Source organism: Amaranthus tricolor, chromosome 5, assembly GCF_026212465.1.
Source record: "Amaranthus tricolor cultivar Red isolate AtriRed21 chromosome 5, ASM2621246v1, whole genome shotgun sequence".
NCBI classification, from domain to species: domain Eukaryota; kingdom Viridiplantae; phylum Streptophyta; class Magnoliopsida; order Caryophyllales; family Amaranthaceae; genus Amaranthus; species Amaranthus tricolor.
Window position 1 is genome coordinate 23,638,070 of NC_080051.1, and position 16,142 is coordinate 23,654,211.

At 27.7% G+C, this 16,142-nt stretch overlaps 1 protein-coding gene across 1 annotated transcript; it reads right to left on the reverse strand.

Moving 5' to 3' along the window:
• LOC130814283 (beta-amyrin synthase-like) lies at positions 1-13,811 on the reverse strand. The gene is made up of 18 exons (XM_057680382.1): positions 13,431-13,811; positions 10,260-10,445; positions 7,442-7,531; positions 6,527-6,724; positions 6,128-6,212; positions 5,533-5,699; positions 5,259-5,450; positions 4,981-5,094; positions 4,446-4,568; positions 3,906-4,028; positions 3,694-3,792; positions 2,997-3,053; positions 2,858-2,904; positions 2,314-2,457; positions 2,035-2,212; positions 1,601-1,678; positions 1,359-1,442; positions 1-713 (listed from the first exon to the last, which is right to left on the reverse strand). The coding sequence occupies exons 1-18, from the start codon at positions 13,629-13,631 to the stop codon at positions 603-605; spliced, it is 2,277 nt and encodes a 758-aa protein (XP_057536365.1). The 5' UTR covers positions 13,632-13,811; the 3' UTR covers positions 1-602.
• Between the last annotated feature and the right edge of the window lie 2,331 nt (positions 13,812-16,142).

Here is a 16,142-nt window from a genome sequence, read left to right on the forward strand (position 1 = left end):
TCGTAGGTATTGATTCTGCCGAGCATTGATTTAACTGTCTTTTACTGGTTACAATTGTACTTTTGCATGACGATGGACATATGTTAATGGGCATTGAGCCACTTTGATGTTTTGTATTGAAATTTTTTTTTGTTTTTTTAGAATTTACATTACATGAAATTTGTTCTGACAGTGGTTGAGCCTTAGAATGCCACCCCTTTGTGTATTAGCTTGTGTTAGAATGCTGATGAGTGTATGGTACTTGATAATGAAGCCATTTAGGACTCTCGAGCTAACTAATCAATCCTAGCTGTAAGTGTACATTTAACTAATATGATTAAGTAGAATCAAATCTTGTCTCAGTTGGAGCAAATACCGTCTTTTCCATGCAAGGTACCGGTATTGAATATTACCTAGCCCTACCCTTCTCTCATCAGTTAGATTTGTAACAATCACCGTAGACGAGAATAGCTCTAACTTAATTAACTTTATTTATGCATTTCATTAATAGTACGCTTTACAGAATTACAACCCCATTAAGTATAATAATATGGTGTAAAGTTATTTATTAAACCACGAATTTAATAACGAACAAAACTTGATTTAGGGGCAGAAATGATAAATTAAGGTAACGGAACACGTTTCCTGTATTCAGCAAGTGCCCACAATGGGTAAATACTTCTATACATTGGATAATGCAACATGCAATTCTTCATGAACACTCCTGTGATTTCCTGTTTCCATCACAAAAAGGTTTGATTAAGATTACTAATAATAGCCTTTCAATATGCAAAGCTTGCTTTTCATATGTTTTTTTTTTTTTTTTTCTATTATATGATAAATGATGATACATTATAAATTCATTTAAATTATAGAAGTTGATGAGGTGAATGAGGTATAATAATAATAATAATAATAATAATAATGACAATTATCATCATCATGACATTATGCACTGACTATCTAAGAAAGAGAAGTGGAATTAGAGTAGTCGATGAGGTATTAGGATCCTCTCTATTATTTTTTTCCGTTTATTTTAGAATAAGAAATAAAATTTTCAGAATTCTCTTAATTTTTTACTATCAAGCAATTTTAACCGTTACATTGGATAATAGACTCTTTAATACTTGAACAGTAAATCAGAGGAACCTAACTCGTTGGTGATTGAGGAAGTAAATAAAATTTTTTTAAAAAGGTAATTGGTTCATCCAGTTTTAGGCAAAACACGTACATTATAAGTAGACGCATAGCATAATTTGTTTTATATGAGTTAATCAATAGTATGATATATTTTGAGCATGAGGTATAATTTGATTTATTTTTCATCAAATTTTGCTATATATCAACATAGAATAGACAAAGACTTATGTTATATATACCTGTTGGGGAAAATCACCATTTTCGAGTTGTGAATTGATCAAAAGCTTTGCGGCGCGATGTAGAGGAGTAGGGTCTCTCTCCGCCTAATCACAATTAATTTTAAGAAAACTTGTTAGGAGAAGCTTAATTTCCTTTAATTAAATTTAACTATTGAAATAACAAGTAAATAATTAATTAATTAATTAAATAATATCTTCTACTTGAAGTATAATAAATAGTCCTGCTTTGATTTAGATATTACCTGTCCAGAATGTATCAGACCCATCAAAGCCCATCCTGTTTGAACAAGATTTGAGTTCCCCTTTAATGGTACAAATTCCTGAGTTTCACCAATAACAATTATGTTACTCAAGTACCAATAAAGGCAACATTTTATTCCACCACATTCTATTACTCTAACATCCATTACAATATATTTAACTTTTCGCCATATTATATTTGGTGTCATTTAAAAAATGACACTGATTTATATTTTTAGTATAATAATTGTTGATTTTATTTTAAGTTCTACTATAAATTGAATTAGTGATATTTTATTAGGCCTTTAGTAGTATATTAGCATATGTAATTCTTACTATAGTTTATAGTGGCATTTATGAAAAATGTAACTTAATCTTATGTCACAAAAAATTTTAGTATAATTTTTTATTATGAACATGAAGTTGAGTAAATTACCTTATTAGGGCATGAAATATAGCTCTCACCCCAACCACCATCTTCCTTTTGGTTTGTGAGTAAAAATTCAACAGCTTTTCTAACAGCAGCACAATTGTAGTATGTTTTCCCAGCTGATGCAAGCCCACCAAGTGCAAACCATGTTCCATATATGAAACATATCCCCCAATTTCCATACCTATAATCAATTATGTAATTAATATGTTTTCATTTTTGTAAGATCATAATTTCAATAAACGGAATATATAAACATGCAAATAATTAAAATTGATAACCCACCATCCTCCATTAGGATATTGAGTATTCTCAAGGAACTTGACTGCATTTACAATGAAAGTTTCAATCTCTTTCTTTCTGTGTCCAGGGTATAACTTCTTGAACAACACTAAAGCTGAAATTGCTGATGCTGTACACTCTACATACCTGTATTTGTAGAATTATTTGTTACCATTAGTTTTGTGTGTAACAAAAAACCATATAGCAAAGTCTGTTTGGTAAATGATTGTTAGCTCATTTGATCAGGCGAAAATATTGACTTATAAGACCAAAGTGAGATGTTACGTAGTTGTTTGGTAAAATTTATTTGAAGAAAAAGTGGGTCAAAAAGCTAAACACCAACAATGAAGTACATTACTCATAGGTGTTTTTGGTTTCGGCTTTAAATTCAACTATTCTATAGATTTAAAAGTCATTTAATAAATAATTTTTTAAATGTTTGACCAGCCCAAAAAACAAAAAGTCAAATTCAGACAAAAAAACTAATAAAAAGTAATTTACCAAATAGACTCGAAATTAAATGTTGTTTGAAGAAAAAAAAACTCACTCATGCTCAACTACAATATCTTCAAAGAATTCTGTTGGATTGAGAAGCTGTAGAAAGTACCAAAAAATGTTAGGAACATAAATTATATTTTATGGTTAATTTTATATAATTGATTAAATAATCCATAATATAAACTCACCTCCAACCATTCTTGAGCCCCGGCTGGTTCCCAAGCTGCTAACCCTCCTTTTTTACTCTGAAAATTAGTTAACATTTTTCATCATTTAATTTGGGGAAAGATTGCAGTAAAAATATCTAGAATTAACATTGTTGTTTCAATCCAATTAAATGACTCCTACCCATATATTTTGTTTAGACGAATTTGGAAGGATAAAAAAATTATTAATAGAAAAATTATTTCGATTACCGCTACACTAATCTTTTAAAAATTTTACTTTTCATTTAGCTTACAGAAATCCTTTTAAATTATTGTTTCGTTTAAACATATTCAGCATTATTTTTTATTTTTTTAAAGTTTGACAATTACAAGTCACGACTCACAAGGTACTTCAAAAGAAAAAATGTTCCGATAAATTTTTCTATGATAAAAGAAAAATATTTAAAAGCCGGTGATGTAGATAGAATTTTTAATTTTTAATTTTTCTAATTTAAAACTAAAAAAGTTATAAATTTTGCCCCTATCAAGAATGTATATTTTGAAAACAAAGAATTGAGTCTTGGTTGAATTCGAAAACGTATTAGCATACTACATTTATGATCAGGTATTGAATTTGATTCTAACATAATTCTTCTCTTTTCTCGGTTCTACCATCTAATTTAAAAAAAAAAAAAGAATTATGATAGCACAAAATAAAATGTTGAAAATGGAAAAATACCTGGAGGGAAATCAAGACATTTACAGAATCAAAAAGTCTTTGAGGATCCATTTTTTCTCCAACAATCTCAGGTGGCATTGTTGATAAGATTAAGCAACACTTTACAACAGATAATAAGTAAACAAAGTTACTAATTGAATAATGTACAATTAATATTTTATTTAATCAATACTATGAATTAATTAATTAAATTTTATGTTAGTAATAATTACCTTTAATCCTTCAGCAGTACAATCAGAGACTTGCCAACCATGATCTTGATCTGAGAATGTCCATGATCCCTTTGAGATATGCCTATACATACCTTTGAAGTCTCCTGATGGATTGTCCTTCACCTATTTATTTATTAATATCATTTTAATTAATTATACTCCATCAAATAATTAACTCCAACTACCACATATTTTCACATCTAATATTCCACTCAAATAAAAATTTTGAATGAGGAAAGATGACAGACAAGCTATATCCGTACCCGCACCCTCTAATGAAAATCATTATAATTATAAAAACTGTAAAAATCAATTTTTAGGGTATATGATTGTTTTTATGTGTACATATTTTAAGTAAAGAGTGCGGATATTACAAAATGTATCCCAAGACACTAAATATATACCCACGAAATTGCCACTGAAATATGTATATATCTAGAAGTTGAATATGTACACTGATTTTTAATTTTTACCACTTTAAATACGTAGTTATATGTTAATTTTCTTGAGTTTCTAAAATAGATTATTAAAAAGTAATACCTGAGACTCTTTAATGAAGAAGTGACCTTTCTTTAGAGCTTCTCCGATTTCATCCATACCCAGATTTGTAGCTAGCAATGCTTGAATAGCAAACCCACAATCCCATTCTTGACTTCCAAAACTCTGCATTTTTAATTTAAATGCCAACCAAATTAAATTTATTTCGATTATATTTCTGGACAAAATTAATAAATGTAGATTTTTTGTAATTTTATGGTTCGTTTGTTTGTCTTTATTAAAAGATATATGAAAATCATTTCATAAGGAAAATTTAGTGTAGTATCGGTAGGAAAATCACTTCACATGTTTTAAGTTATTGTTCTACTTCAATCATATTATTTCTTAAAAAAAAATAGTTCAATATATTACTATTTGAAAATATGGTATTTTGAGGTATGGAAAATTGCGAAAAAAATTAAATTTTTTATGATTATAAATTAAAATATCTAATAATAGTCAACCATTATAAAAAATGAGTATCTAATATTTTATTTTTCTAGAAAAAACCTTTCTTTAGTTAATTAAACTATTGTACCTGCATTTTTAATCCATCTTCAGCAATCCAAATATAATCTTGTACTCTAGCAAGGTGTTTCTTGTAGTGGTCACCATTAGGTTCTTCCACCCAACAAGCCAACATACACAAAACCTGTAAAATTGAATGTGTTATATATAATAATATATTATGTGATTTTAATTATCATTTTAAATTTTTAGTTGAGTTGATTCTTTAATATTAGTCCTAATGATAAAAAATATATATATATTTTTGATCATTTAAAATACACATTTAATAAAATTAAACGTAATTACCTTCTCAACACATCCAATAGTTATATAACGACTGTTCTCATCTTCATAATGTATGTGCTTCATTGTAACTTCCAAAGCTTTCTTACGAATCAATTTATTAAAGGGCCAACGAGTAAGAAAAGGTTCCGTAAAGATATAAAGAGCATCCCACATTAAATCTTGGACAAATGGGTGAGGATAGTAGAGATCCTCCTGTTGTCAATTCAAAGTTATAATTAATATTCGTGTTTTGTATTAAAATTTAGTTCATAAAACCTCATAATTTTTATCTTACCGGTGCACATAAATGACGAACTTTCTTCCAATTAATTTGGTCAAATGGTTCATTGTAAAGTTCTTCTCTAAGTTGTTTAATGAGAGGTGTAATTGGACCTACGAACCTCTTTCCATACAAGTATGACATTGGCATATAAACCATTCGACAATAACACCACATTTTTGCTGCACAAAATAACAATTCTTATAAGAATAACCAAAATTCTCCGGAAAATGCTACTCATCGATCAGCAGAATTTACTGGATAAGATGGTATATAAGAATAATCAAAATTTGAGTTTTAATTATTTCTTTGGTTGTTTATATACACAAATTATTGTTAAGAAATGGACTTTCAGAGAAATGCATTAGATATATGAGTTAAATTGTCTAATTAGTACAAATTACAAAGCAAATAAGAATGTGGTCTATTTGTTTTGAGGTCGCCTCTTTGAAAGATACTTTGTCATAAAAATAGTTGTATATAATGCAAAATTTATTTATCAATAGTATTATCTATCAAGAGACTTAATGTTGAAATTAAAGAAATGGACAAAGTAAATCACCAACATTAACAAAATTTGATTGGAAGGTAATAAAGAGTAAATATATACCAGGATGCATAGGAAGAAAAGAAGGTAAGATCCAAAATTCGGGTGGCATTGGATTACTCCCAGACCAATCAAAGAGTCCAAGTATCTGAAAACATGCATTCATATATAAATTGATAAGTCATTGAAGTAAAAATACAGGGAGTACGGCAAACAGCTAATAGCTGATTGTAATGGATGATTTAAACAAGTGATGTAATTAACTAGCTTAACTATTTGATTTAGGACTCACTAGTATGAGCAACTTGTTCTAAATTAGTTGATTCATAACGATAAGTTGTTTTAACCAACTAATTAACCGAACATTAGCTAAGATTGTGCAACAATCTAGTTTGTCGTACGCCCCATAATGTTAAATTGGTGAAGGAAAAGAAAAGATCGTTTTAGATTTGGACAACTTACGGAGAGCCAGGTTTTTCCCCAAGAAGGGATATGTGTAACGCTGCCATGATCAAGGATCCATTTACGAGCTCGAGGGCATGCATTATCGTCACCTTCATCTGGTCCAACTCCAAGTATTCTTAAACAAATATAATTCAGTGCAGTACAAAACATGGTACTGTGTCCTTCAATATGCAATCCCCAACCTCCATCTTCATTCTGTTTTATCAATTAAACATAAAAAGGTCTTAATTTTAAAATGTATGTAGAATCATCAACAATATTTTTTGTTAGAGTATATAACATATCCTGGGGCCTCAACTATAAGCTTAAGCTTTTGATTAAATTGGTTCCTTGACATGGTATCAGAGCCAACGTGAGAGGTCACGGGTTCGAATCTCAACCACCCCTCATTTATAGTGGAATATTCAGCGCCTATGCGCATCCACACTTCTAGCCCAATGGGGTCTAGTGTAAATTGGTTCCTTGACATTTTTAACTGATAATTAAATATAATAATTTCTCAAATAAACACTCCATTCATTATTTTGTAAATGTATCATTTGATTTTGAATTTCACTTGATGTACTTATTTAATTATTCATAAGTAAAAGTTACAAGAAATTAATATCAATAAAATGTACATTGTGGCAAATCAAATTAATAAGATCTCAGTTGATATATTTTAATTTTTAGATTATGAATGAATTAATAGTAATGATTTATGATTGGTAGAAGATCTAGTAAAAAAGATTCAAATATTGTGCCACATATTGACAATAATTAATTTAATTTATTTGATACTCATAATTAATTTTTAATATTGCGTAAATATATCAAAAGCAAAAGTGTAATCAAGAATGCAATCAGAATCTCACTTAATTACAAATAAAAAAAACAAAAATGTGATTAGAATGTTGTTAAAGTGTAGTAAACCTGATGATAATAAATGCTTCGAAGGATTTCTCTACGATGTTCTGGGCCGAAAACTGAATTTAAATGTCCTGTGATATATAAGCAAAAAACCTGCATGACATTACATTGGATACCGTTATTTTGTAATAAACATATTAATAATTTAACTCTTAATCAAGATGTTATAATATATAATACTCCCTAGTCCCTAGTCCCTCCTATTCACTTTAAATGTCTCGTTTTCTTATTTGGTCAAGTCACTTTAAATGTCTCATTTTTATTTTGCGTATATTATCTTTACTAATTTACCCTTACTAAACTTAACTTTTTCACACCTTTACACCTATTAACTCTGCTTTACCCCTATAAAAATTTAAAAATACTATACTTTTTTTTCACATGTGATCCTATTTGACCACCTAAAAAATAGTGAAAAGTCAAATGGAACTCATTGGATGAATAGGAAAGAGTATATTTTAGAGTTTCAACTATAAATAGAAGAGTTTTGTATTGAATGTTGTTATTTTAAGAAGATAAAGATACAGTGTATATATAAAAGAATAGGTGACACAGGAAACCTAGTAATAAAGGAAAATACTTATAATAACAATATAATTATACTAACAAATCCTAGTAATAAGGTTAACATTGGCATGTTTGGAATTATTTAACACCCAAAAAAATTTTCTGTTTTATTGCACTAATTCTTGCTATATACAGGCTGTTTAGTGATGGGCAAATATTTTCTCCAAACGAGAGTCTAACTGCTGGTTTTGGTACTATAAAATGGTCTGTTTGGAGATTTTGATGAATGGTTTAGGGCAACAGATTGTTATTCTTCTTGAATCTGCAGCAGAAGTAAGTGAGAGATTTAGGTTTTGCTTTGTCTGTCTGTGTTATGGTACTGATAGCATTTTAATATGCTTGTTGTTACCAGATTTAGAGCTTTTATGATCACAAAGAAAAATCCTTTTTCTGTTCACCAACATTCATTAATGTGTTGGATACAACAATCAACATCGTGTGCCCACTTCGAGTTAGAAGTCACATAAGGTTCACTATTAAAATTATTTGGCTGTAGTAGGCATCGGTGATAATTAAGTTCATTTATAAAAATAAATTAGCATAACGTGAGACAGCTTATATGTGTATAAAAACTAAAAGAGACACTTCAATAAAAATATGACAGTATATCCAAATGTTACACTCGGTTATATATTATACTACATTGTAGAGGTGTTTTATTTGGTTTTTGTTACTATTCTTCCATCAACCTTAATTTCTATTTTACTCTTAATTAATGTTCCATCTGATCTGTTTATTTTTTGTTTATCCCGTTTACTTATTTACACAGTTTTCAAGACAATTTTAAGCTTCAACATCTCTAGTTACGTGTTATAAAAGATTATAAAAATGTATGATAATAAAGTATATATTAGGACGAATTTAACAAGATCTCAAAAGTATATATTATTTCTTCTATATATTTCTCAAAAACCATGGTCACCTCTCCTTAAATTGAAATATCCTAAATGGGAAGATAATTAGAGAACGGAGGTAGTAATTATTTAAAATATAATCTAGTGATATTTTGTTTGATTTATTTAAATGTAAATTTTAATAACATTACTCTAACTTATACTCCCTTCTATTCTACCTAAGTGTTTTATTTGAGTTTTTATCATTTTTTAAGTGGTCAAATGGGACTATATGTGTAAAAGAAAAGTGTAGAGTTTTTAAATTTTTATAGGTGTAAAGTGGGGTTAGTAAGTGTAAATGTGTAAAAAAGTTATGTTTAGTGGAGATAAATTGGTAAAGTTAATATACCCAAAATAAAGTTAAGACATTAAAGATGACCTGATCTAATAAGAAAATGAGACACTTAGGATGAATATGAGTGAGTATAACTTTATATCATGCAATGATGCAAAGTTGAAAATATGAAAAATTAGATTATTATATTAAATAGCCTCCTTAATTAAATTGGAGATTTATAGAGAAGTATAATTGGCTTGTTAACTCAAATGTTGCTTTTTGTATTTATTACAGTAGTTGTCTAACAATAGCCTAGGCCCCTACCTGTTTATAATAACCCCTCTATTAATAATATAATATTTTTATTTTTTTTTTTGTGAAATGTAATACTACTAAAAATAGAAATATTATTAACAAAAATATAAAAATCACAATACTAGCTACTGAAAGGATCAGTTATAAGCGCAATATAAAGAAGATGATGAGCTGTAGTTATTCTTTTTTAAATAGTTGAAGTACTCTAAAGTCTAAAATATATCCTATTACTTTATCACGCCCCATGAGGTACACTGAAAGCCTTTTTCGTTAGAAAAGTGAATCTGCAGCTAGCTTCTTGAGAGATCGTTTTTTAGATACATTATACATGTCTTAAGTTTAGTCTATTAAAGATTAATGTCTACTTACCGCATTCTTAATGTCTATTTACCGTATTCTTAATGTTTACTTACCGTATTCTTAATGTCTACTTACATTATTCTTAATGCATACTTTCAAAATCTTAAATATTTACTTAAATCATTCTTAATGGTTACTCCCAATATTTTTAAAATATATAATGGACCGGGTTAATTTGAGAGGCAGAGGAATTTGTGATACACATAATCCTCTACTAACATGGTGGTAAATAAATATTCCACTCTGATATGAGATGTAGATAAAATTTAAACCCGTAAATATTTTGTCACATTGGATTCCAAATTTCGATACCCATATAAATAAATCAACTCCATTAAAAAACTTAATCTATAATAAAATAGGAGTACTTGATAATTATGAATTGATTAATTAAATGTAAGAAACTAACCAAGGGAGGAAGGAAAAATTGAGGGCCAGCAATTTCAGCAGGCCAATGACCTTGATCAGACTGCAAGGCTGTGAATATTCTGACAGCTCTCTTCAATGCGGTCGTCGCAGTTTCATATGTGATCTCCTCATCATCACCCAACTTTACCGGAGGTATTGTTTGCTTGAAATTTTTTTCTCTTAGAAACTGTCGTTTAACAATAATTCATTAATTAAATAATGATTATCAGGAAAATAATTTTTATTGTAATAATAACTTAAAAATTTACATTTTTACACTAAGCACAAAATATTTTTAAGCAAACACTGATAATCTCAACTTTAGAATAAAAATTTTAATAATATTTACTTTTTTGAAATTTATTTTAGTTGTTGGCCAGCTTTAAAGTCCACAACTATAAAATTACTCGATCAGTCGGGTAATTCTCATGTGTTGTACGCGAACCCAAAGATTTGAATGAAAACCTTTCTTAATGAGGGATGTATAATCAATTTAGACTCGTTCTCGACTCAAGGACATTTATTAGAAAATTTTTATTTATGGTTTTATAATAAAATTCATGAGGTATATATCATGATAGACAGAATACTTTATACGAAATGTAACTTACTTAAGGGGATGTAACGGTCTACAAGGTGAAAAAATAGTGGTGGGTCTTGACTCTTAGCTTTGTGCGGCTAAGGCTCGGCCCCAAAATCATTTAATGTTGATTTTAAAAAATAAAAGTTGATTCCTAAAATATGTTTGAATGATCGATTTGATTATAGGTTAAGTGATATTCCTAACACTACCAGAAGAAATTTCGTCATCACTTTATTTGTGTAGAATTAAATTATAATTAAATTTAGAATAATTTTGCTGAATTAGACTTATTTTAAGTGAGTCACTTTAAGTGTTTCCTTATTAATTTTTTTTTACAAGTTTGATGCTTAATTGCAATTTTTACTCAATATCATTGTTTTGAATTAACTAACGAGAATATATGACTTACTTTAAACAGATTTATTTTGCACTAAAATACGTTAGTTTTTGACTCACCCCTCTAGTTTTTTCTACAAATTCTCATTCTCTCTATTTATCACATCTATAATTTATTTTATTTTTTTAAATCATCATCCACAATTTACTTTTATCCATATATTTCTTGTCTTTTTTTCCGCTATTAAATACGTTAAAGTTAATTTGTGATTCTATTGATTTGTTTTTCGAAGTTTGCAATATTTAATAATATTTATTATTCCTAGCAAAATTTCACAATTGAACTATATATTGTCAAATTATATAATCTATCTATAGATATTAGTATAAATATATATTAAACGGATAATTACTCAAAATCCTATGTTAATCTTCTAAATTCATAAAAGATTCCAATGAACAGCTAATATACTTATAGGCTGCCAAAACTATAAAATAATAATGGATGACTTTAATTATGTGATGAGGTGTTTAGATATTTGTGGGAGGAAAATATGGCATGAATTGCGAGTGTTCTATGCCCACGAGGAGCGCGAGGTACCTCATTCGTGGACGTGCGACTGTAGCCAGGCAAACACGCAAGCCAACTTGCAATATGATACTATCTTTTTTTTTACCATTATAAGATAGGCTTAAATAAAATAAATAAATAAATAAAAACTATCTAAAAATCATGTTTAAAATTTTAACTAAAAAAAGTAATACTTACTTAAATTGAAATAAAACATGATTTTCAACACACAATTTGATAATTGATAATTCATGTGACTGTGTCCTCCCTTCTACATCAAGTATTTAATTTATTACACTTACGGTTCGTTTGGTAAATGATAATAAACGAAATGAAAATGAACTAGTGTAATTTTGGTTGATAAATCTTTTGGCTACCTTGATGGCTAGGCTTGTCCAACGTCAATCATCTAATAGTTTACATTAGTTGTATTACTTTTTCTTTAGTTTAATATACTTGCTTTTAGACCTCAAAAAAATATACTCCATAATAAACCAGGCCTAAGTTCTGCCCTTAAAACTACCTTATTAAAATTGATAACTATACATATAAACATTAGTAGTGCGATAAATGCCTAATTGCCTTATACAAGAACTTGTAATAAAAATATGGATGAATCTAAAACTATCCTCATATATATTTAACATTAAATACTTCATTTAAAATAAGATCATATACTAAATTCAATTCCTAATCTTTTAATTTGTCTCTAATGAGTAGCTAATGAAACCTTTTCACACATTTTCAAACATATCATTATCTTATCCAGTGTATCCCGCTTAGAGGTGAACATGGTCCGGTTTGGTCTAGTCTGACACTTAAATCAGGCCAAATCAGAAATTCTAGCAACTTAATTTTTTAAATAAAAAATTATGATTTTTGACCATAGTACGGTTTGCGGTCCGGTCTTCTGAAACATAAAAAAAACCGAGACCAGACCGTATACCGTAATTTAATTTGAAAAAAAAAATCAGACCAGACCATTTAAACCGTAGACCAGACCAAATACTAAAATTCTGGTTTGGTTTAAGGTTTAGACCAAGCTTTGTTCAGCCTTAATCCCGCTCATAGAAAAACTATGGACATGGCATGGATCATCATCATCATCATCCTACCCAGTGTATTCCGCTTATAGAAAACTATGGACAGGGTCTGGGGAGGGAAGGACGGCGGCAACTCATACCCATAAAAGAGAGCACGGCCAAAGGAGTCCCCTGACTCGAGAAAGATAAAGAGACGTGACTATACAGAAAAGATAAATTAAACGCCTATAAATAAAAATTAAGTAGAACCAACTAAAAAAAAAAAAAAAAAAAAAAAAAAAAAAAAAAAAAAAAAAAAAAAAAACTAATAATAAAAAAGGAGAAAAGCACGAGGGTTAAAACACCACAAGATAAATTAAGAGGACATAAGTAGTCTAAAACAAGGATATGACGCCTCCAACTACCTCTATCCTTAGTCAGACCCTCAGAAAGATTTAACTTTGTCAAGTCAACTTTTATTTGCTAATTTCAAATCAATATTTTCAAACATATTAAACCTAAATTAAACTTATTGATTATGTATGTCATCATTTTTTCTCAATCTAGATCAATTAATAGAACAATATATATATAACAAAAACAAACGTACAATTATTTATCAAAACATAAAAAATTATATTAAAAAATAAAATAAAAAACCTGATAACGCCATAGAAGATCACCACAAGGTTTAACGTTGAAACGATTTTCGTAGAAATTACGACGAGCTTCTTCAACCTCTTGAATGGCTTCAGGAGTGCCATAATTAGGATCAAACTCCCAAGTTTGGCGTCCTACAAAATTGTTGGTACTATACAAATATGGGTCATTCGCCCCTTCGCCCACTTTTAACCTCCACATTTTTTGATAATTCTTTCTTTTTAGCTTATCTTACAATTAGTATAGTATAGTAGTACTTTTAGAAACTAAGGTTTTTCTTCTTTAAATTCTATGCAAATTTATGAACAAAATAAAGTGACACTTTAGATGAGGATGTGACTTATATTGGTATCAACTTATAGCATACTAAAATAATAAATTGAGAAATTACGTGCATGGTATGTATATATAAAAGAGACTTAAAATGGGTCCATCATAATAACTTGTGTATATTAAAATAATATTCCCTCCTATTCTTTTTAGTTGTTCCATTTAGTTTTTTGACACTATTCATCGATCAGTCTTAATTCGTATTTCATTCTTAATCTAGACGTCAAAATATAGTCATGTGGAATCTTGTTTGATTCGTCTCAAAGTAAATTTTATTAATATCAAATTTTTATAATTTTTAATTATATACAATTAGAGATATTTAATATTAAATTAGCATATTAAATAGTGCGTCCAAATTAAATATAACAATTAAAAAGAATTGAAGAGAGTAATAAATAATGTTTAATAAGAAAAGGCGAAATAAGTTTAATTGTTATGTTCCTCGCTTCCCTCGTTGTAATTTTAAGCAATCGTTTTCCAGAGATTTTAGTGTTCCTACATTAGAACATGTGGTATTTGAGAAAGTTTGGTGATATATTTCTAAATAATTATAGGACATGTTCTGCACTTCTGCTTAACGTAGTTATATGAGTAGATATTATGATAATTAGAGTGGTCTTGAAAATTTTGAAAATTTTTTTGTAAAATTTTTATTTTATATTTTATTTATAGTAAATATATATTTTATTAATAAACTTAACATATTTTTTTTATTAATTTTTTCATATACGGTAGAAAGAAGAGGCCCTATGCGGTCGATTACCTCACACACCTTCAAAGACCTCTCTGATGGTAACTGTTAGAGTATATATAATATGTTATGAAAAATGTTGACAAGATGTAACATTATAAAAAATATATTTGTACCACTAACAGCTACTTAAATTATTATGCCGAACAAGTTCATAATAATAGTAATATTAATAATAATGATGATAATAATAATTTTGTTATTATTTTTGTCCTTTCTTTAACACTTGATATTTTAAATTTTAGACTTTTTTTGTCCTTTCTTTTAGAATGGCTTGTTATTATTGTACTCTCTATTAACATTCAATTCGCGTATATTATGACTATTTATAATCTAATCATAAGTGCGTTTTTTAAAAATACAATATCTACATATTCTTTCAACATGTTAAATTTAAAAATTTTTTGTTAAAAATCAAATTATAAATTTATTTTAAAATCACATAATTTTGACATATCTATATAATATTCTTGATTATATCTTAAAATCTTAATTAAAAATACATGTTTTCAACATAACTAAACTTCTTATCATATAAAAAAATTCAAAGTAATTAATTTATATTTTAAATATAATCCATTTTTTACCAGCTTGACAAAAGTGTGATAAAGTTTATAATTTTAACTTAACTTATATTATAATTATGAAACTCTTTTTTTTATTCATATATATACCTTTGTATATATAAACTGATCATACACATATCAAATATACTACATAAAGGAAAGCGGACGAAAACTAGTGGATTAAAAAATTGTTAATTTAAGCGATGCAACCCGAATAATACGAAGAAAAAATGGATTATAAATCAGTAATTCTAACTTTTAACGAAAATATAATTATTTTATTTTGAGGTCATATATTTATTTGTTAAAGTTTAAAAGATTCCAAAACCTCATTTATAGTTGACCTAATTTGAAAATAACTCTATCAAAATGATCTAATTTAAAACTTGTCTAACAAATCGTTTTGACAGAATTAGTTTTTACATAAACTTTTTGTTTTATTCTAATATATTATCGTCTCTATTCACAATGTTGATCACGTATTTTATTTTGGCTGTTTTCATTTATTGGTTATATTTTTAATATTTGTTTTTTAGAAAACTTTTTCTTATTGGTTCAAAAATAAATATAGTAATTTCATTGATCCATTAATTTAATGGAGGATTGCACAAAGCCAAGAATGTTAAAATCTCTTAATCAATGCAAGCAAAATAACAAAATCAGACATTAATAAATCATATGTCAAAATCAATCACTAATTCTAATTTCAATATAAAATGTGAGAACTTCCAAGTAAATAACGTTTATTTGTGATATTAACATATCACTCTTATGTGGTAGAATTCGATAGGGTGAGAGTTTTGTTATTTTAATCTATCTTTTTTGATTTTGTTTATTTTATTATTATTATTTTTTCTTTTTATGATGATTTACAAATCACAGTGATTGATTAAGAATTTTTGATAAAATATAAAACAAAATACTTTTTAACTAATTTTATCAATAATAATTTCTAACCAATAATCGTGATTTATGTAAATCACCATAAAAAAACAAAAATATAATTGCGTGACATTCAAAAATACTTTGTTATATTAGCTATTAAGTATTAATTGTATATTT

Excerpts from the sequence above, each read along its gene's own strand:
- LOC130814283 (XM_057680382.1), bottom strand. The coding sequence starts at position 13,631 with ATGTGGAGGTTAAAAGTGGGCGAAGGGGCGAATGACCCATATTTGTAT. Across the intron at positions 2,905-2,996 it reads GGGCTCAAGAATGGTTGGAG|CTTCTCAATCCAACAGAATT; the intron begins GTGAGTTTATAT and ends TACTTTCTACAG. Across the intron at positions 1,443-1,600 it reads GTCTGATACATTCTGGACAG|GCGGAGAGAGACCCTACTCC; the intron begins GTAATATCTAAA and ends AATTGTGATTAG.